Genomic DNA, 19,517 nt, shown 5'->3' with positions numbered 1-19,517 from the left:
AGCCATGCTATTGATACTGCATAGCTCTTGCACTCAGCTTACTATGTAAGAATTAGTTAATTGATTTTTCTTCCATCAATATCAAAAAATGACCTGTATCGCAGCACTGTCCATTGACGAGTGCAATTTTTTTTTTGTTAGCTATGACGTCGGTAGTTAAATTGCTTGGTCGCGGTTTTAGCGTGTTCCCGTGATTTTTCTACTTATGGCTTCGCGTCTTCCCTACTTCTTCAAATCTCCAACATCTGCAACATTCCACTATTAACAACCTCCTTTTGCTTCTTGTTCTGGGTTGGTATGGCCACTCACAACATAGCATCCTCATATTTACGCGGGAAGCCAGCAAAAAGACGTCGGTTTTTCGTCGAAGATGAGGATGATGTTACCCAAAACGAGCCTGTACATGGCATCGATGCGTCGTCAGGGACGGCTCCCTCACGCAACAGTTCAGCGGTGGGCTTTTTGAACCCTGAAGCCTCTTCTTCCGGACCTTGTGATACCACGGAACCCGCTGTTGTTGATGAAAGTGGATTTGACATTGATCTATTTGCCAGCATTGTAGGGCAACCAGTTGATTTGAGTACAATACAAAAGATTCGGCTGGCAGCGAAGGATGATATGCAAACTGCGATTAACCTTTATCTCGACGGCTCTTGGGAAGAGGAGAATGTAATCAGACCATCTTCAACGTTATCTTCCACACCAAACACAACTGTTATCGAGCCAACGGAAGAATCAGATACCGAGGCTCCAGATCTTATGGTTGTGGATACTGCAGAGGACGATGTTGAAGATGACCCTAACATTACTACTGCTAACCCTGAATTCCGGTATATAGGCGCATTTGGTGTTGGTGCATGGACGACGAGGAGTGGTACGAATTTGGTGAAGCATGGAGAGTCAGTCTATATTGAACGGACCAAATTACAACCGTCTATGAAGTATGGGAGGGGAGGGAAACCTGTTCCGCGGACGTCGAACCAAAAAGGGGATGTGATAACGCGGTTCACTAATAAAAATGGTGAAGAAATTGGTAGACTTCCCCGAGAAACGGCTGAGTGGGTTTCCACATTGATAGATCAAAAGATATGTCGCTTTGAGGGAGTCTGTGTTTTTGCGCCGGATCGGATCCGTGTCAATGATACCATATACCTTCAGTTGAGATGCTTTCTTTTGAGGGGGGCTTTTCAGCAGAAATCTTTTACTGCCCTCGGAGATGAGAATGGCCCCCCGAGGCTATTCGAGGAGCAGGAAACATCAGAGGAGAAGGCCCTTCGTCTGCGGCAAGTGGCATTAGTCAAGCTTTTTGGCGAGATAAACCTTGAACCAACTTCAATTAATGAAATAACGGCACGCCACAAGAAGGAAGGCTTGCTTCAGGCGGCGGAGATGAGCGAGAAGTCCAAATATTCACCAACCTCCACCTCGCAGCAAAACAGCGGGAACGAATCGTCAGACGATGAAGATGGCGAGAAGCTAGATGAAGATCAACTTGATGCGCTGTACCAGAAAGCGCAGTCTTTTGACTTCAGCACCCCTGAAATGGAACCAGGATCAGATTTTATTTTAAGTCTTCGAAAATATCAGAAGCAAGCTCTGCATTGGTTGCTTGGGAAAGAAAAACATGTCCAACGGAGGGAGAAACAGTCAATGCATCCATTGTGGGAAGAATATTCTTGGCCTACGAAGGATATGGATGATCAGCCGCTTCTCCGTGTACGTAACCACGATAAATTTTACGTCAATCCATATTCTGGCGAGCTTAGCTTGGAATTTCCTGTCCAAGAACAGAATTGCCTGGGTGGCATTTTAGCAGATGAAATGGGTCTTGGGAAAACTATTGAAATGCTAAGCTTGGTGCACTCCCACAGGTCTGAGGTAGTCAAACCTCAGATTGCTGGATTTGAGAGCTTATCGGCAATGTCACTCATTTCTTCTTCCAAGCCTGTACCAGCTCCGTATACTACATTGGTCGTTGCTCCAACTTCTCTTCTCGCGCAATGGGAAAGCGAGGCTATGAAGGCTTCAAAGCCAGGATCAATGAGGGTTCTTGTTTACTACGGAAGTGATAAAACGGCTGATTTGAGAAAACTCTGTTCAATTTCTAATCCCAATTCTGCTCCAAATTTGGTAATTACGAGCTACGGTGTTGTTCGTTCAGAACATAGCCAGTTCTCCAGTCGTTCTCCTGTTGGGTCTTATGGGGGCCTTTTTTCCGTGGACTTTTTCCGTGTTATTCTCGACGAAGCTCATTATATTAAAAACCGGGCATCTAAAACTGCTCGAGCATGTTATGATATCAAGGGCACCCATAGATGGGCCCTTACGGGTACTCCTATTGTCAATCGACTTGAAGATCTTTTCAGCCTTGTGCGGTTTCTCAAGGTTGAGCCGTGGAGCAATTTCTCTTTTTGGAAAACTTTCATCACCGTCCCCTTTGAGTCCAAGGATTGTGTGTGTGCACTAAATGTTGTGCAAACTGTTCTTGAACCACTTGTCCTACGTCGAACCAAAACTATGAAAACACCTGAGGGTGAAGCTCTGGTTCCACTACCACCTCGAACCATTACAATTTCCGAAGTCGAACTTTCTACCCAAGAACGGGAAATATATGACCTAATATTTAGTCGAGCGAAACGAACATTTAATGATAATGTAGCTGCCGGCACTCTTTTGAAGTCGTACACAACTATATTTGCGCAGATTCTTCGCCTCCGACAGACATGTTGTCATCCTGTGCTTACTCGAAATCAAGCCATTGTTGCAGAAGAAGAGGATGCAGCTATTGCTTCTGATGATATCAACGTTTTCAAGGATGATATGGACCTCCAGGAGCTCATAGACCGTTTTACAATATCTACCTCTAACGCTGATCCAGATGGCCAACAAGATCCAACCCACAAATTTACCACCCACGCACTTCAACAGATACAGACAGAGTCAAGTGGGGAATGTCCTATTTGTACAGATGAGCCTATGGTAGATCCCGCTGTCACGTCCTGTTGGCATAGTGCTTGCAAGAAATGTTTGGTAGAATACGTGCAACACCAGAGGGATAGAGGAAAAATTCCTCGTTGCTTCTCATGCCGTGAGACTATAACCATTCGAGATATCTATGAAGTATTCCGTCATAAATCTCCAATACAAAGCCCCGGTGAAGGTGATTTGCACAACGGTACTTCGCCAACTTCGTCCTCGCCTGCACCCCGCATTTCGCTGCGCCGCATAAACCCCCTGTCGCCCACAGCTCAAACTTCAGCAAAAATCCAGGCCCTAATCTCCCACCTGACTAAACTTCCATCAAACGACAAGGTCGTGGTCTTCTCTCAATTCACCTCTTTCCTCGATCTCATTGGGCATCAATTAACATGCGCGGGCATCTCACACCTCCGTTTCGACGGCTCCATATCCCAGACGTCCCGTGCAGCAGTTCTTGCCAAATTCTGCTCTGTTGCTGTAGCTGACGACAAGGACGACGATGATGAAGACAAGCGCCAATCCAAGCTCCCGTCATCCAACAATCATGCCAAAGAATCGCCACCAAACGTCTTGCTGATCAGTCTGCGGGCTGGAGGCGTCGGGTTGAATCTTACTACTGCCAACCATGTTTTTATGATGGATCCATGGTGGAGCTTCGCAACTGAAGCACAGGCGATCGATCGGGTTCATCGTATGGGTCAGCTGCGAGATGTAACAGTAACGAGATTCATCGTGAAGGATAGTATCGAGGGCCGAATTTTGAAGATCCAGGAACGAAAGATGATGATCGCCGGATCGTTGGGATTGCGGGTTGGGGGGAATGGGGGTGAGGAAGAACGAAAGAAGGAAAGGATTGAGGAGTTGAGGTTGTTGTTTGAATAGGTGGGGGATCTTTTACATTTTCTGACTTTCTCTGTTTATAATTTGCTTATTATTTATTCATTTTTTGTCAAAGAGCATATAAATATGTGGCTATATATAGATATATATATATATATCCGTGTTTGTTTTGCATCCATTGGCGTTGGAAAGCCTTTTCTGTTGTTCATATTATTACTACACTGCATATATACAAATAGTATCTGATTCATGAAATATTCCATAGTAAGTCGTCCGGAAGACTTCCATTTTCTGCTTAAATGTTTAACAACACAAGTCACTGTGCGTCAGCCTTTTATCTCATATAACGTGGACGTACATTACCTACGCACATGGCAGAATTATCAATAATCACAAACTCATGCCATAGATTAGCCTATAGGTAAAGGCGAAAGGAACCAGATATAGCTAAAGAATCCAAACAACCAGGGAGCAATTTAAATAAGTAATGTCCATCTTTCCCCCACAATTTAGAGCAAGTCCTAGAACAGATAACATAACGGGACATGCATAAACCTCCGTCCGAACAAGAATGCGGGAGATCTGGTGTTCCTACGAACGGTGTTTCCAAATATGCATTTTATTTTTCCCTTTCGACAGTGGAAAATGGTGCGATGTATTTTTCTTACTGGAAATCTCATCATTTCCAGGAGATCCTTCCACAGCCGCATGCCCCTTGCGACGAGTATCTTGTTGGTTGTGTTCTGCCATCAGTCCTGCAAGAATCGAATATCAAAATGGAACATATGTTATGCATTGCTCGCCTCTTAATTTGATAGGAAGGGGGATAAAATAAAAATTACATACTGTCAGCCTCCCTCCCTGCCCCCGGTTCCTTCGCATCAAAATCACCCCCCTCAGCTGCATACCCCGTGCTGTGCATGTGGTGGTGCGTTCCATTTTTGGATTCCTGATACAGAACCTTAGTATGGGGTTCCAAAAAAAAAAAAAAAGGATAAACTGATATAAAGGCGAGGTACATACACGGCTAACATCCCCCGGCGCTGGGGGCCCTTGTGGTAATGAGGCTGCTCCCATTGATGTTGTTTCGCTCCCATTGCCACCGGAGGGTGGTAGGGGTGGTGAAGTGGTGCCAATTTGCGACACTGGAGTTCCAAGGGAACCAGCGGGAGTGCTTGAACTTCCAGACGAGGCACGGGGTTGAGAGCTGGTGGATTGCGCTCTCGTCTCAGATACAGTTGCTTGTAGAGTGGATTCTCTTTTTGGGACAATTGTTTTCGGTTTTTGTAAACCCGCTGCCTGGACCTGTCCGCCAGCGGGAGCTGTACTGCTGCCACTGCCAGGGACTAGGCCACCTGAGATACGTCCCTTGTTTTCTTCTTGCTGTGCTTTTCCATCCCGCACAGGGTCATCTATCGCATGTTCGACGGCGACACCTTCTATGATAAAGGTGTTAGCAGCACTTTAACGCAAGATGCTAATTTTTGGGTTTGCAGAGCACAGGCACTGGCATTGCTTGTCGCCAAATCCCAGAAGAAAAGCTCAGTGATGTTGAGTTTCAATGAAGCAGCCGTGATTCTATGCTCAAATTTACAGTGTTTGCTCTAGACATGCCCTAAACTCGATCCTCGTCGAAGCTCTAAAAGCACTTGAACTGGGAAAAGAGAGCGAAAGAAAGTGGTGTCTCCGCATACTTGGTGCATTACCAGCGTCATATGGATCTGCGGGTGTGCCTTTCCCCTGAACACCAGACACAGGCTCTTCTCCATTCTCCATACTGGTTTCTCCGCTGCCCCACAGTAAGTTTTCGGCAGCATGGACCACCTCCCTGAAAACTTCCATGATTGGTGTGGTGAAATGATCCCGAGTATTGGCTATACAAAAGAGACAATGTTGGCGGTATCGGTGGATTGGGTAATCGACAAAATAAGTAGTTAGTAGTGAAATTTACAAGTAAAGATTCCCATAAAAACGCTTTTCTGAGGGCCTCTTCGTTGCTTCGTTGCTTGTCGTGGCGAGAGAGGGCTCATAGATAGCTGTGACGTCAATGGGGGGTGTCTTATCGAACAAAAAAAATAAAAATAAAAATAAAAATAAAAAATAAAACCTTTTCTAATCGTCCTTCAACGGATCATCCAGTGATGAGGTCATTAAAGGGTCATTAAAGGATATCACGTGATTAGTGAGGAACGGCTGTGGGAAGTGAAGTGAAGATAAATTTGGGGGGCGGGGGGCGGCAATTATAGCCTTGGAACCATGATAAAGACATCTGAAAGTGGAGCAGGGTATAGATATATGAAGAGTAATCTATGGAAATGAAATACACGTTTTCAAGTCCTCCTGATATGCACAGGTTGAAAAACATGCGAAATTCGGCACAAACGCAAGACACAAAACGCTTTAAAACAATGGAGGAAGAAAAGTCCATCATCAAATGGAAAACTAGAGAGACAATAAATCGTAGGTAGGTGAAAATAGTAAAGTTGAAAGAGTAAATGCATCCCGAGCAGTTGCAAATAGGCACCTTTGAACACCAATCGCATGAAGGACAAACAGCACAGTTCCATACGATCATAATCATGACTAGAGTCGGACCACAGTATGTATTGTCGAAATATAATGTGGAATCGTTTGTCCGTCGTTACTACGGTGCTTGGTCTGGGAATTTACATTCGTTGGTATCTTTATTTCTTGGGTTCAATGGATTGCTGGGGTCGTAGCGAACGGCTTTCACGATGCCCAATCCTTTGGTCCTCCCCTCACGGAACAGGATTCGATCGCCCACAGATACAAACTCCGGGCGTTGGATGAAACGGAATGCAACTAGTGCGCGATCCCCCGTTCGGATGTAGTCACGATCTATGTCGATAATGGCACATGTCTGGCTCACAGCGCCAACGTGGAGCATAGCTTGGTATTTCGTTTTTATCGTTGTAGCATGAGAAAGAATCAAGACTGTATCGTCCATCTTTAGTCGAATGGCTGCATTATATAGAGTTATAAAACAACGTGTGATAGTATTCTAGCTTACCTTCAGCGACAAATTCACGATAGACCTTTGGGGGCTGGTCGAGCTTTGGCAGGACTACCATTCCCTTGCGCACTTCCTTTCTGCGAACCCCCTTGAGAGCGAAAGAAGCAGACTGTCCGGCAGAGCAAGCATGCACAGCTATACGTTTCCGTTCGATGGACTTGATTGCAGTCGTCCTGAATTGGCCAAGCGAATCGGGCCCAATCATTATGGGGTCACCGACGTGTATAACCCCTGATTTAACGACCCCTGAAACAACGGTACCAACGAATGGAACAGAAAAAGTATCATTCACAAGGAACTCGAAAGGCGCATCAGCGTCGTAATGCCCGTGATGTGGTAGGATGTTCAAGAAGATTCGCACGAGATCAAGGCACTCTCCAGTCACATTGGACACCTGGAAGATAGGACAGATCCGTTGATTAACGAACTGAGTTGCTGTATTGACGGTTTCCTCGAGGGTCTTGATGAATACAGGGATTTTCCGGGCGCCTGGGGATTTCAGGATGCGTGTCAGCTGGGTAATAGTTTGCTGTAGGATATGGGGAGGGCAAATATCGATTTTGGTGATGATAACCATGACAGGAATATTCAGAGACAGCGCTATACCGAGATGCTCTTTGCTCATCCCGATTATCCCGTTATTTGCGGCCACCATAAGCAGACAGTAATTTGGACTGCTACTCAACATCCCGAAAACAGTGGTTCGTAAATATCTCTCATGGCCGGCTAAGTCTGTAAAAGAAATTACTTTGGCAGACTGCTTGCCAATTTCCTCCCAGGATTGTTTGCGCCCGTGTCCACGCCCAACTATTTCGCCATGGGTGTCAAACCCCATTATTTCCATACCGACAGAGCTAGTTCGACCGCTCTCGATTTCATGTTTGTGGCGGAAAAGGCTGACTCGTGCCCTCCCACGGCCATCGTCGAGTTTGCCCTTGACAAGCACACCAAGTAGAGTGCTTTTCCCAGCATCAACGTTTCCAACAACTGCGATTCTGGTCTCAATCACATCCTCAGCCGACGCTGCAGCCTGGCGTATGAGGATTTTGCCGTAAGCATGCTTGATCCTTTCGTTTTTGGATTCCGCCTCCTGGGTGCCACCCACATTGTGGGTAAGAAGTACGCTACAGTCGGCTCGAAGTGTTTGAGCGGCCTTTCGGAGTCTCTCTAGAGCGGCATCCCATTGCCCTTTGTCAAAGCCCATCCATTCCCCGTTGTCTTCTTGGCCAAGATCAAAAACCGTTTCGCCATGTCCTTCATCAATACGAGTCTGTACCACACCAGCAAGTTGCTGTAATGTATCACCCGCAGTGGTGGAGTTGTCCAGGAGAAGATGTTTTAGCTTAACATGGCTGGTATCGTCCGACAAGCCTAGTTGGTCGATAATATCGAGTTCGGCATGATCTTCTGTCACCGTCGCATGGCTCACAGTGGAATAGCCACTGTCACTGGGTGCCACAGAGTTCCCCCGAGCTTCACGTTGCAGCGCAGAGCGATGCGCTTGCTGCTTCTCGACATATTCAGCGAAGTCACCGAGAGCCTTTTAATGAGAAGATTATTAGTACGAGGCCATTTTGTTCGCACCTCAGAAGCGTAACGAATGGAGAAGAGCGCGGAGTCATGGTGTACCAGTTCCCCCTTCCGTCTCTCCTCCACTGTTTGCCTATGGGCTCCGTGCGTCATGATAATTATATTGATTGGTTCCGTGGCGGGTAACTACGTGCATCCAGTGGAGATGCAGGTTAAGTATGAACTCAAAGATGTATTCGAAGTATCATTGCTTGGTATGTAAAATAGTGGCAATGAATATATCAGAGGAAACTCCTGGAATGCTATGATTTGGGATATGCTTTTAGGTAGACGAGGTGCCGGTGTTGGAAGTATTTAAATTGCTTGATTGAAGTCCGCAGCTGCTTGGCCGAGCCACTTACTTTTGGGTGCGAGTTAGTTAACTAGTTAGTTGATGTAGTTAGCTACCCAGCCCGCTTTGGACGGAGTCATAAAATAGTGGCGGTTTTGACTCACAACCCCGACACATTGACCCTGAACAAGCATTCTTATTACCTGTGTAGCTTTGGTATATATACGCTTTGATATATTTTGTAAATCTCCTACTGATATTCTAACTCTGAGTATGCACAGGTGATTTAGAATTTGCTCCACTTTTGCCTATTTCGCATGCCGATTCAGGCGAGTCTTCCATTTATCTATCTAGAGCCACTATCTAGAGCCACATATGTCTGACTCGACTTCAAGTAATAGAGACACTATCCATTAATACCGTAAATTGAATACACCTGACTTGGGCTCTGTAGTCATTAGATTCGACACATAACAGAGTAGGAGGAGACCTCGTTGCTCATTTCCCGGTTGGCTCATTAGACCTTGCTCCAGGAGCACCGCATTTCTACCTCTAGATCCTATATTGTTCAATCATTTATTCGCTGGAGGCTTTAAGTTTCGTATCTGGTTGTGCTCATGATGACGGAGATTGGGGAGATATCAAGACAACAGAGTCCCCTGTTTGCAAATAAGTTAGTCATAAAGCACTAGCATCCCGGCCACATGGCCAAATGCTCTCCGTACCTCTCACAAAAAGCATTTCTTCTTGCTTCTTGATCGTCTGCGATGGAGTAATATTAGCGACAATGGAGCAAAAAAATAGCAAACTACTGGGCAAAGTGTTTACCTTAATCATTTCTCGTTCGGATTCATCTTCCTCGACTATGTATATTGTTTCTTCCACATCGCCCAAGACCAAATTGCAATGACTATCGTAGGCCTACATAAACGTTAATATCGCAATTGCTCCGTGAGAAAATAGCAGGAATCAGTGAGGCCGGAGGAGGGTGTGGAAGAAGTGCGGTTTGACTGACATGTAGACGACCTTTTAGCTCTCGATCTCCACGAAGCTTCACGAAAACCACCTCATCAAGCGAGAGACGAACGAGGTCCAAGGGCTCCGAAAACGGAGCCGTGGCCCCGGCATCTGCTTCAGCCATGTTGACTGTGGTAAACGGAGGCTAGAGATTCGATCGAGGCGCGAAGATTGGACGCTGGATAAGAAAATTTGGAGTTTCGTCGCAGAAACACAGAAGTTCAACGCGCAAAGGCGGTGTCCTTAAGTGGGTTAGCGATAACGGCAGATTGCTCAGATTGTTAACAAGCCCTTCCTCCCCCCCCCCCAAAAAAAAAATTATGCTGGACCAACAACGAAGAAAAGACGACACTTATCCATGCCTGCCACGATTGATTCGCCGAATTCGACTCATTCTAGCTTATTGTGATTCATTGATGCGAGGAATTGGTTTTCGAAGTGAGGCGCTGAGCTCTCACTTTGTCTGCCCGTCATGCTGCACACGGCTCTTTGGTGATGGCTACCTCCGCGGCTCTTCAGTGCACACTCTTCGCACTCGATATACCGCACAACAATTGAAGATGTTCTCTACACAAGCCTATAGTCCGTGGATATTTAAGCCAATTAAGACGATATGGAACTCGTTGAAACTCAAGCACACGGAACCTTCAGAATCCCCTTTCCTCATGCAAGCGTTGTCATTTAATCTCGACACCCATAGACGGACCGAAGCCGAACTGAAACGGGGTGACGGAAAACCGTATAAATCTCTCACTTCGGAGTTAATGGATACGTACTATTCAACAGACGATGGGATTATTGACTACCTTGATCGGGAGACGCCCGATATCGCGGTTTATGCTTTTTTGGGCCCAGAGCAAGTTCAGACCATCACGTATAACTTACCTGAACCTTCCTTTGCCGAAGCTCTCTCTCTCCTTACCCCGTCACATTTTATCGAGCCTCACAAAAGATTACACCGGCGATTTCATCCTGCCGTAGCATATGCCAAGGGATACAAGACCCTTGAGGTAATATTCGACGAGTTCAAACGGGTGCTGCATTTCGCTGTCGAGAGACGCCGGGAGGCTGGATTTATATTGGGCATTGCTGAATATACCCATCTTTTGGATTGCGCGAGGTCAATGGGAGATGCCGACATGGCAGACTGGCTGTGGTATGATATGGCTGTGGATGAGATTGAACCAACTACTGCCTGTTATAACCATTACATGGAGGCGAAAGGGTGGCATCACGCGTACGTGTCGAAGGAGAAATATAACTTAAGATTTACCCCGTGGGTTTACAGGAAGCGAAGTTATATAAACAGGAATACGGGTTATCAAGGATATGGTACTGGCGCCGAAAACAGTGTGCGGAAGGAGGTGCTTCAACTGTATGATGAAATGGTTGCAAAGGGCCAACAACCCGATGAGGTAACTTATATCAGCATTATGACTGCTTCCAGCAGAGAGGGCCATATCGTGGCTGTAAATAATGTTCTGAAGACTGTGTGGAATATTGATGTCGAGCAGATAATGGCTCATGAGGATCCGGCCAATATCCCGCCGGTTAAACAATTCAGCCCCACATCCCCTTTGCATCCTACATCTCGTCTCTTGTATGCCGTCGCACACATATTCGGCTCGAACAACGACCTCTCCACAGCACTGCAGCTGGTTGATTTTATTTCTACATCTTACAATATCCCAATTCCCGACTCTGTTTGGTTGGAATTGGTTGAATGGTCCTTTGTCTTGTCCTCCGAAAGATGGGGCCCCAGAGCAAAAGAGAACAGCGTTGGCAAAGTTCCAAAAGAAACCGTCAAGGCACTGTTCGATACCATGACCTCTAATCCGTATAACGTGAAGCCAACAATCCCGCTATATGATATGCTCATTACCACGTCCTGGACGCGAAGTAGGCTTGACCATACCCTGAAATATATGAGGGAAGGATGTGCTTTATTCCAAGAAACATTGAAGAGACGAGATACTGCGAAGCAAGCGTTTGTTGAACATCTTTTGACACTCCTACCAGAGAATATCCAGTGGCAGGTCAAACTCAAGAAAACTTACCAGCGGTTACAAGGCAACCTCTGGAAATCCAGTTTAGAAATTCCAACAAACGCCTTTATGGCCACACATCCTGATTCAGCAGCTGCAAATGGCTCTGTCGCAGATGCCAAGGAACAGCTACAACAAATGCGAGAGGCGAAAAAGTACATTCACTACCTGCGTGAGGACCTAGATGCACAGATAACCGGTAAAGCTCCTAGCTACATTAATGAGCGATGGGCACAGAGGCAAATCAGGCGACTGGAGCTACGGGAACGGCAAGAAACAGCTGAGCCCCATGAGCCCAGCATCTCCATTAATCTGTCGGTGATAAAGAAGTACAGAACCATGAAGGCAGCCTTTAACCTGGAGCAGTTGAACACTAGTCGAGATGCAACAATTATAGAACGATGGGTGCGATTGCTGCTTGATGGCCGACGCTGGGACCAGGACGTTGACCATTGGCAATTCCGGCTTATTCCGCGTCTCCTGCAAGAGTGGGAACGGTTCTTACCACAATACACATACTATAACATCAGAACAGGGGTTGTGGAATTCCAGCCAGCAAGTTTCTGGCCCAACGGGAAACGGGAGCGCCCAGAGAAAGGTTTGTCTGATCTGGACCTGCGACTGAGTGATCCAGAGGAGAATAAGTTTTTGAAAGCTATTTTTACAGTTATTGGTGAACATCCAAATGGATGCATGGCATATTCTCACAATCCACAAGTTTCATTGCACAAAGTTGCCCCAGCTGTGGGTTGATTTAAGCTCGTGGCTTAATTCGATTTCTTGTTGATATCAGAGTCTCCTATCTAATGTGAAAATTTCTTTAATATCTATCTGTCTATCTGCGCTTCCACACAATACCTCAATCAATCTGCTGTTCACATCTCTCATTTTTATACTTTCTCACATTCTTTCCGTTCACTATGCTCTGATTTTCTCAAAAATCTAGGGGACGTCATCTTTTGTTGACTCTCATTTTTGGCGTTTGTGTACAAATGATTACAACGGAACAAATACTCTACCTATATAGTTGTGTTGCATATTCATTATTTGAAGCGTTGTATCATTTCCCTAACTTCCCTCAATTTTCTTCCATGAGAGCAGATACTGATTCCATCCATCTGCAATGCAAACACGAAACTTGAAGTAGTTTCTAGCTATTTAAAGGAATCGCAACCCTTTCTTAATTAGGAATAAATAGCTCAGTATAGTATGTACAGTTTATAAATAATTATGATATCTATCTATTATGATACAAAAGGGTTATACGGCTAAATACGGATTCAAATATATAAATTCCGTTCAATCACTTTCTCTTATCAACGCAAACACACCTCCCCCGCTCCCATCCCCTGGAATGACCCCCAAATTTATATTTTCTCCCTCTTCAAATCGTTAACAACCATATACCTTCCGATCGATACCCAGCCCCATCGAAACCAGACCATCTGGCTCTTATGCGCTCGTACCATTGCCTTCACGGCAGCCAACCAGTCACCAATACTGCTCACAAACAGCAATCTCTTCGGCTGCTTGTCCTTTGCCGTACTCGACGACCGTTTCCGGTCAAAGACAGCTCCAACAAGCCCATGCACCATGCTAAACGGCGCATCCAGCACGCCGATGTATTTGCGCAAGATATTTGTGGAAGTTAGTGTGTAGAGGGTTACGGGACAGGTGTAGCCAGATTTGTCCTTCATGAGATTTTGAAGGAAAGTGCGCGCACCGTGGTAGAGGGAGCGGTGGTTGGGGTGGTTGCTGACGCCCGATTGATCGAAGGTGATGAGGATGTCGATTGTGGCATTGGGAGGCTTTTTGGTGGACTTGGAGGAGCCGTTGGTGGTGGAGGAAAGTTCGGGCGCGAACGCGGAAGCTAGGAGGGTCGCAATGTCGGATGCGGACCAGGTTGTGGTCATGCTGTCCGGGAAGCGGGATGGGTCGTCCACGACGAAAACGTCAGATTCACTGCGCAGGCCCAGCCGGAGCGCACTGGCTTTTAGTTCATCTTTACGGATGTGGCCGAGACCGTCTGCGTTGCCTGTATTTGGTAAATTTTTTGTTGTTAGAAACTGCTCGTTAAGTCCCTGTCGAGCTAGGTAGGAGATATGTGGAGACACTTTCTAGAAAAGCACATGCAGGAGGCTACGTAGGAAAAGCCTAATGCGCATACCGGAGCTCAAACAAAGAATTTTCAAATGATTTCCGGACTCCGGTCGAGTCATTGCCAACAACGTTGGTGCAAAAAACATGGCCTCATCGTCTGGATGCGCTATTAAAAGACATATCCTCTTATTCCGAACATTGGGGAAGGTGAGACCAGACGGCGACGGAGAGGATGTGGCCGACATAGTCCAGAAGAAGAGGAGAAAAGAGGGGATCAAGGCGAGAGCGAGAAGGGTTGAGCTAGAGTCGATCCCCATGGCTACAAGATTTTGTGGGATCGGATGTATGGGATAGTAAATCTAATGGTGGAAGGGTTTGCCTCTGAATTTTGCAATTGAATAACGAAATTCTTCTTGCGATTGTGACAAAATTTAGTAATCCTCCACGGACGGGACACAACCTAACAATAATGTCGGGACGTAGAAAGACGCCCAGTGGGGTTTGATAGACGTCGCAAACAAGTTCCTCTGCTAACTCCGCTCCCCAAGTAGTTATTTAAAGGGCACGGACACTCCTCTGTTCTCTTCTCTTTTTGGCTAGGTAAGTGGAGAACAACCAGCACAACGAACCGATTTGCTGTTGAGGAGCTGACGTGAATAGGTAACGTGGCATAATAATCTACTCCGGGGTAGAAAAAGGGGGAGGGGCGGATGTCGATCCAATGAAGCTTTGAGATGGAGCGGTTTTGTTTAAGCGGGCCCAAGAGACCGCGCCTATAACACGACAGGCTTAGTCGAATGGCACTAATTGAACATCGTGGGCTAGTGGCTCCTGGAGAGGCCCATCACTGTATCCTTTGTCAGTTGCTCCGGTGTCAACACAATAACTAAATAACTATCCCGCCATTTTGCACAGTGCAATCAAGAACTGGGCGTTGTTGGTCAGGTTGAGGTTGATGCCGAAGCTTAAACCCTTCGAATGAAATAACGCAATCACATGACAAACCTTCCAGATTATGTAATATATAATTATCACGACTTGTTTGTTGACTAGTTAGTTGAAGACTGCATAACAACAACGGGCAAAAAGGCCCAATCGCCAATAGTTCTATACTGGACTATAGAGGCCACCTAACATCCCTAGGTAAACAGTATTTAGGCCCTAAACACCGGGATCATCTCAAAGGGGCTCATTTCGGGCAGAGGTCGACCTGAGCATAAATCTTAGATGTGTAGCGATCTATATGACTTGAGATACTAAAGGACGCCGCCACCTGGCTTAATTATATAACTGCGGCCGCAGATATAGATGCTCTTTCTACGTGTAAGACCATTTCTCCCATAGTTACAAGGCTTATGTGAACAATGCGATGCCAGACGGGAAACAAGAATGATCTACCTGCTCTCTGCATTGTCTCTGGTTCCACAATTCTGCCACTCCTTGACTCTATATATAACTCGGCCTCTTTCAATTCATCCTGGGCAATGTGAATGTTGTAGGGTGATTTTGTCTCCTGTCTGCAGCATGGACATTTGATTCGATACCCAGTCCCAAATTTATGAACACTGTATGGAAGTATGGCACTGTTTGAGGTCTTAACATCAACCAAATCTAAAACGCCAAAGCGGGTCCCCTAAGACGTTGTGAATCATACACTTCCGTATATAATAAGACTAACACGTTAAACTTGCTTTTTGGTTTCTGCAAAAGCGAGTCGAAGGTTAACCAAATGACGGAATTGATTACTTTTTCCTTTGTAAGCCAACCGCTGCTGCAGCTGCCCTGGTCTGCCGGTGCTAGAGAGCAGATCCGCAGGATCGGCTGTGAAGTGCAGGTCACTGTCTGTGTAGACACGTTTCATGATCTCCTCTCATGTGAGCGTCAGGTTAGGTAACGAAGCTGGGAAGATTCTGTCAGCATCTGATAAAAGCATGCTACCAGCACGTTTCTGGCATTCAGGTGGTTCTCGAGGTCTGTTTTATTGGGATTGACTGTGTTGTATGTCAGACTTGGCTGGTCAGTAAATTCTGCAGTAAACGAATAGGGCACCTCCCAGTCTGCATATGGAAGTTCCCTTCTTACTTCTAAACAATCTACGTGACAAGGGTTGAGCTCAAATGTCACTCTGCTCCTCTGAGTTTGGGTGAGAGATATTTTTTGGGAAGCGAAACACTTGGTTGAATCCCAACGCGTTGCAACGACCACTCCGAACCAAAGCAACGTCCGAAATTTAGAGAATGACGAAAGAATAAGAAATATGTTTATTAGCCACAATATGCCATTGCAGCCGGTTGCGATTAGAAGCTGGGGCATTGCAGTGTGCCTGTTAACGTTGGGTGTGGTAAGAGTGCGCTGCAGCAAGAAATTTTGATCAGTCATCAACATAGCATTCATTCGTTGGGAGGGAGGATGTGCTAAAATTATAAATGTCGGTTAGTTCAAACCAACAATCGCATTCGACTCAATGGTGTGGAGAAGTTGGAAGAACTTTTTCTCCAAGCTTCTCATTTGGGGCACCTGACCCATGGTTTGGTTTGGCACAATTTAGTTGTAATTTTCAAACCTTGCAAGGCTGTTGAAGGCTACCATGGATGATCGAAAGTCAGATATCTCGTCGCAACCTCGCAGGCTGTGAAGGAGAAAAATAATATCAGACCACATCATATTTTCTGGCTCTCTCGTTTAAAAGGATGCCGATAGCCACAACACACGGGGCCCACGTCTGAAAGTTCCCAATATTTTTACAAAATTGCGTGATGCCCGCTCTAGAAGCATATCTCAATTTGACATTTGGTGTTTGCTTCTAGCCCCTGCGCAACGGCTGCTCACGATTAACTGACGTTCAGAAGACTGAGCCTTTGCAGTAGCGCATTCTGCACGCCAGCCAGGGTTGGTTAAATGTTGGGCCAATCGCTTGCGTCAAGGTGAATTGTTCCCAGACAAATGGCGGCGCATGGCATGATTTACCCCAATTGCGGAGTGCATTGCTGCAAAACGGCAGAGATAGTCATATGGTGCCAATTTACTCTGTAACAACCTACCCAGGGGGGCAACTACTCAGAAGTAACTAATTTCTGTGCGGGTCAGATACTGGAGTCCAACGGGCAGCGGAAACTTGCAGACGTCAACGATATGAAACGTTCAACCTGGCCTAGGAGTTGCCTGGTTGTTTCTTGGTCAACGTGATTATTCTTCAACAGTATTAATAGTTTGAGCTGCCAAGTATTTTGATGTCGATGACGGTGTCAAAGTCTAGTTCCTCGGCGGAGAGTCTAGATGCGCTGTATTTGGGTCGCATGACAACGCAATACCAAACTTTCGTTGCCACCGAAGTGTATTTTACACCTCTTTTACCACCCCGATACAACCCCGTTCCCTAGATCTAGGATCTACCATAAAGTTTAGCAAATTTTTTCCTCCCGCGGTTTCTACCCCTCAACTGGTGTTGCTTTTCTGTTTGATTATTACCTGACTCATGGCTAATGAAACCTGTTCCTCTGACCCACGCAGAGTATTCACAAGTTGCAAATTGGTATGTGGATTCATCAGAGATCTCGATATTGAACCCCAATCAATACCTCCTATCGGTTCAGATGACCACGGGGATCTATCTGTCCTTTTGTATGGCAAATGCAATAGGGCAACAGCAAACCCCGATATCCAAAAGAACAAGAGATAGAGTGGAGTTGTTACCTTGCTAGGTACTCTTTCGTCACCTTTAGTCCCGCCCTCGCGGAATTCCCCTGCTAGCAGCCGCTGCCCTCTGTGACGGCGACAATACATATCTCCAAATCGACAATATCCAACGCTCGCCATGCCGGGCAGAATTCTCTCCAGCCTCGTGCGGTCTACTGCACACCCTCCATACCTCAGTCTACCGCACGAGCACAGCGATCGCCATGCTGCTAGATCGGCCTCATCACCACCTTCACGGAAAAGCGAGATCTTCTCAAGCAACCGTTCTGGACATGATACCCATGCACCGGAGCAACCTGAACGCCGTCTTTCTTTTTCCTTAGATCATCTGATCCATCCACATCACAATCGGGATCGGGATCGGGGTCGTAAGGAGAAGCGACGGAGTTGGATACTTCTGCGTTCTGGCGAAAAATCAACGGATAACCACGATGCTCTCACTGCCCCTGGTGCGAGCTTGGACCTTGTTATTGAATCCCCACCGTTGGTTCTATACGGTTCTCCCAGTCGATCTACGGGTGCATTGATGTCCGGTCGTCTACTGCTTTCCGTGTTTGATTCTCAAGGGGAAATCATCCTCAAAACCTTACGCATGCAACTTACCTGCACAGCTACTACCAATAAACCCGTATCTAAAGACTGTCCGGCCTGCAAATCACGCACGAATGTGTTGTACAAGTGGGAGTTTTTGACGGAGCCTTGCCATCTGAAGACCGGCAATCATGATTTCCCATTTAGTCACTTGTTTCCTGGCAATTTGCAGGCAACAACTCATGCGGCGTTGGGTTCGGTTTCCTACAACCTTTCCGCGTATGCAGTCACCGCAGCTGGCGAGGACCTACACCTTCAAGTGCCCGTAAACATAAAACGAGCAATCATGCCGGGCCCTGACAAAACTTCAATGCGCATTTTCCCTCCAACCAACCTAGTAGGCAGGGCCATCGTTCCTCCAGTAATACACCCAATCGGTAACTTTCCCATTCGGTTTAGTCTTCGTGGTGTCGTGGAGAAAAGGGAACACGGTAGCGTCAGATGGCGCTTGCGGAAAATGATGTGGCGGATAGAGGAGCAGCAGACGATAATATCTTCTGCTTGTTGTCAACACCACCAGAAAGTACCTGATGGAAAGGGCATTTTGCACCAAATGAGACGGATAATTGGCAACGGCGAACAGAAAAACGGGTGGAAGACGGATTTTGATACGGTTGGTGGAGAGATAAATATTGAGTTTGAAGCCCACATCACGCCAGGATCGAACCCCACGTGCAACCTCGCCCCTACCCCTGATGGAGGCTTGGAAATCAAACACGATCTCGTGGTGGAACAGATTGTCGCAGAAGAGTATTGTCCCAATAGCAACGTCAATATCATCACCCCAACTGGCTCAGCACGAGTTTTGCGCATGGTGTTCCAGCTCCATGTCACGGAATGCGCTGGGTTAGGAATTAGTTGGGATGAAGAGATGCCACCTGTGTACACCGACGTACCTGCCAGCCCCCCGGGTTATGTTACCTCAGACAAATCTGAAGTTTCGGTGGAGACTTACTCTGCCCCCCCTTCCCCTCGCCGGACCATGAGGAACTAGAGCCAATAAATAATGTTCTGCTCTATCAACCTCGCGCTCCTCACACCCCATCATCGACAATCACCTATAATCATCCTCGATATCCGTTCTATTCAAAAATCGTCCTGAGACTTCAAGCAATGCTTTTCCATTTTGTGATCGCATATGCATGCTAGTATTATGAATCTTATTTGAAAACATCCCTCCTCCGATTTCAGTGCCAATTGGCATCTTTAACTTAGTTCTTTATTTCTGTTGTCTCTTATGTCCATGAAACGAAAAAAAAAAAAAAAAAAAAAAAAAAAAAAAAAAAAACCTCCACGATTCCATGACCAGTTTTTTCAACCAGCAATTTACGATCCCTTCTAACCTTAAACCCTC

The 19,517-nt window shown here is 46.2% G+C and overlaps 7 protein-coding genes across 7 annotated transcripts; 3 read left to right on the top strand and 4 right to left on the bottom strand.

Annotated features, from left to right (window-relative positions):
• Positions 1–297: 297 nt before the first annotated feature.
• On the top strand, positions 298–3,861 carry PAAG_02525 (DNA repair protein rad5; the record flags this gene model as incomplete). Its single annotated transcript, XM_002795773.1, has 1 exon — positions 298–3,861. The coding sequence occupies one exon, from the start codon at positions 298–300 to the stop codon at positions 3,859–3,861; it is 3,564 nt and encodes a 1,187-aa protein (XP_002795819.1).
• A 549-nt stretch (positions 3,862–4,410) lies between these two features.
• PAAG_02524 (hypothetical protein) lies at positions 4,411–5,661 on the bottom strand (the record flags this gene model as incomplete). The annotated part of the gene is made up of 4 exons (XM_002795772.2): positions 4,411–4,574; positions 4,666–4,768; positions 4,843–5,258; positions 5,514–5,661. The coding sequence occupies 4 exons, from the start codon at positions 5,659–5,661 to the stop codon at positions 4,411–4,413; spliced, it is 831 nt and encodes a 276-aa protein (XP_002795818.2).
• Positions 5,662–6,463: 802 nt separating this feature from the next.
• Positions 6,464–8,536, bottom strand: PAAG_02523 (GTP-binding protein; the record flags this gene model as incomplete). The annotated part of the gene is made up of 3 exons (XM_002795771.2): positions 6,464–6,774; positions 6,851–8,393; positions 8,438–8,536. The coding sequence occupies 3 exons, from the start codon at positions 8,534–8,536 to the stop codon at positions 6,464–6,466; spliced, it is 1,953 nt and encodes a 650-aa protein (XP_002795817.1).
• A 793-nt stretch (positions 8,537–9,329) lies between these two features.
• PAAG_02522 (hypothetical protein) lies at positions 9,330–9,855 on the bottom strand (the record flags this gene model as incomplete). The annotated part of the gene is made up of 4 exons (XM_002795770.2): positions 9,330–9,373; positions 9,440–9,476; positions 9,543–9,635; positions 9,730–9,855. 4 exons carry the CDS (start codon positions 9,853–9,855, stop codon positions 9,330–9,332), a joined length of 300 nt encoding a protein of 99 aa, XP_002795816.1.
• Positions 9,856–10,051: 196 nt separating this feature from the next.
• On the top strand, positions 10,052–12,529 carry PAAG_02521 (hypothetical protein; the record flags this gene model as incomplete). Its single annotated transcript, XM_002795769.2, has 1 exon — positions 10,052–12,529. The coding sequence occupies one exon, from the start codon at positions 10,052–10,054 to the stop codon at positions 12,527–12,529; it is 2,478 nt and encodes an 825-aa protein (XP_002795815.2).
• Positions 12,530–13,143: 614 nt separating this feature from the next.
• On the bottom strand, positions 13,144–14,193 carry PAAG_02520 (N-acetylglucosaminyl-phosphatidylinositol de-N-acetylase; the record flags this gene model as incomplete). Its single annotated transcript, XM_002795768.2, has 2 exons — positions 13,144–13,811; positions 13,944–14,193. 2 exons carry the CDS (start codon positions 14,191–14,193, stop codon positions 13,144–13,146), a joined length of 918 nt encoding a protein of 305 aa, XP_002795814.1.
• Positions 14,194–17,690: 3,497 nt separating this feature from the next.
• On the top strand, positions 17,691–19,157 carry PAAG_02518 (arrestin; the record flags this gene model as incomplete). The annotated part of the gene is made up of 1 exon (XM_002795766.1): positions 17,691–19,157. The coding sequence occupies one exon, from the start codon at positions 17,691–17,693 to the stop codon at positions 19,155–19,157; it is 1,467 nt and encodes a 488-aa protein (XP_002795812.1).
• Between the last annotated feature and the right edge of the window lie 360 nt (positions 19,158–19,517).

The sequence above is a fragment of the Paracoccidioides lutzii genome (assembly GCF_000150705.2).
Source record: "Paracoccidioides lutzii Pb01 unplaced genomic scaffold supercont2.5, whole genome shotgun sequence".
In the NCBI taxonomy this organism is placed as follows: Eukaryota; Fungi; Ascomycota; class Eurotiomycetes; order Onygenales; family Ajellomycetaceae; genus Paracoccidioides; species Paracoccidioides lutzii.
This window is presented reverse-complemented; position numbering and strand designations above follow the sequence as displayed.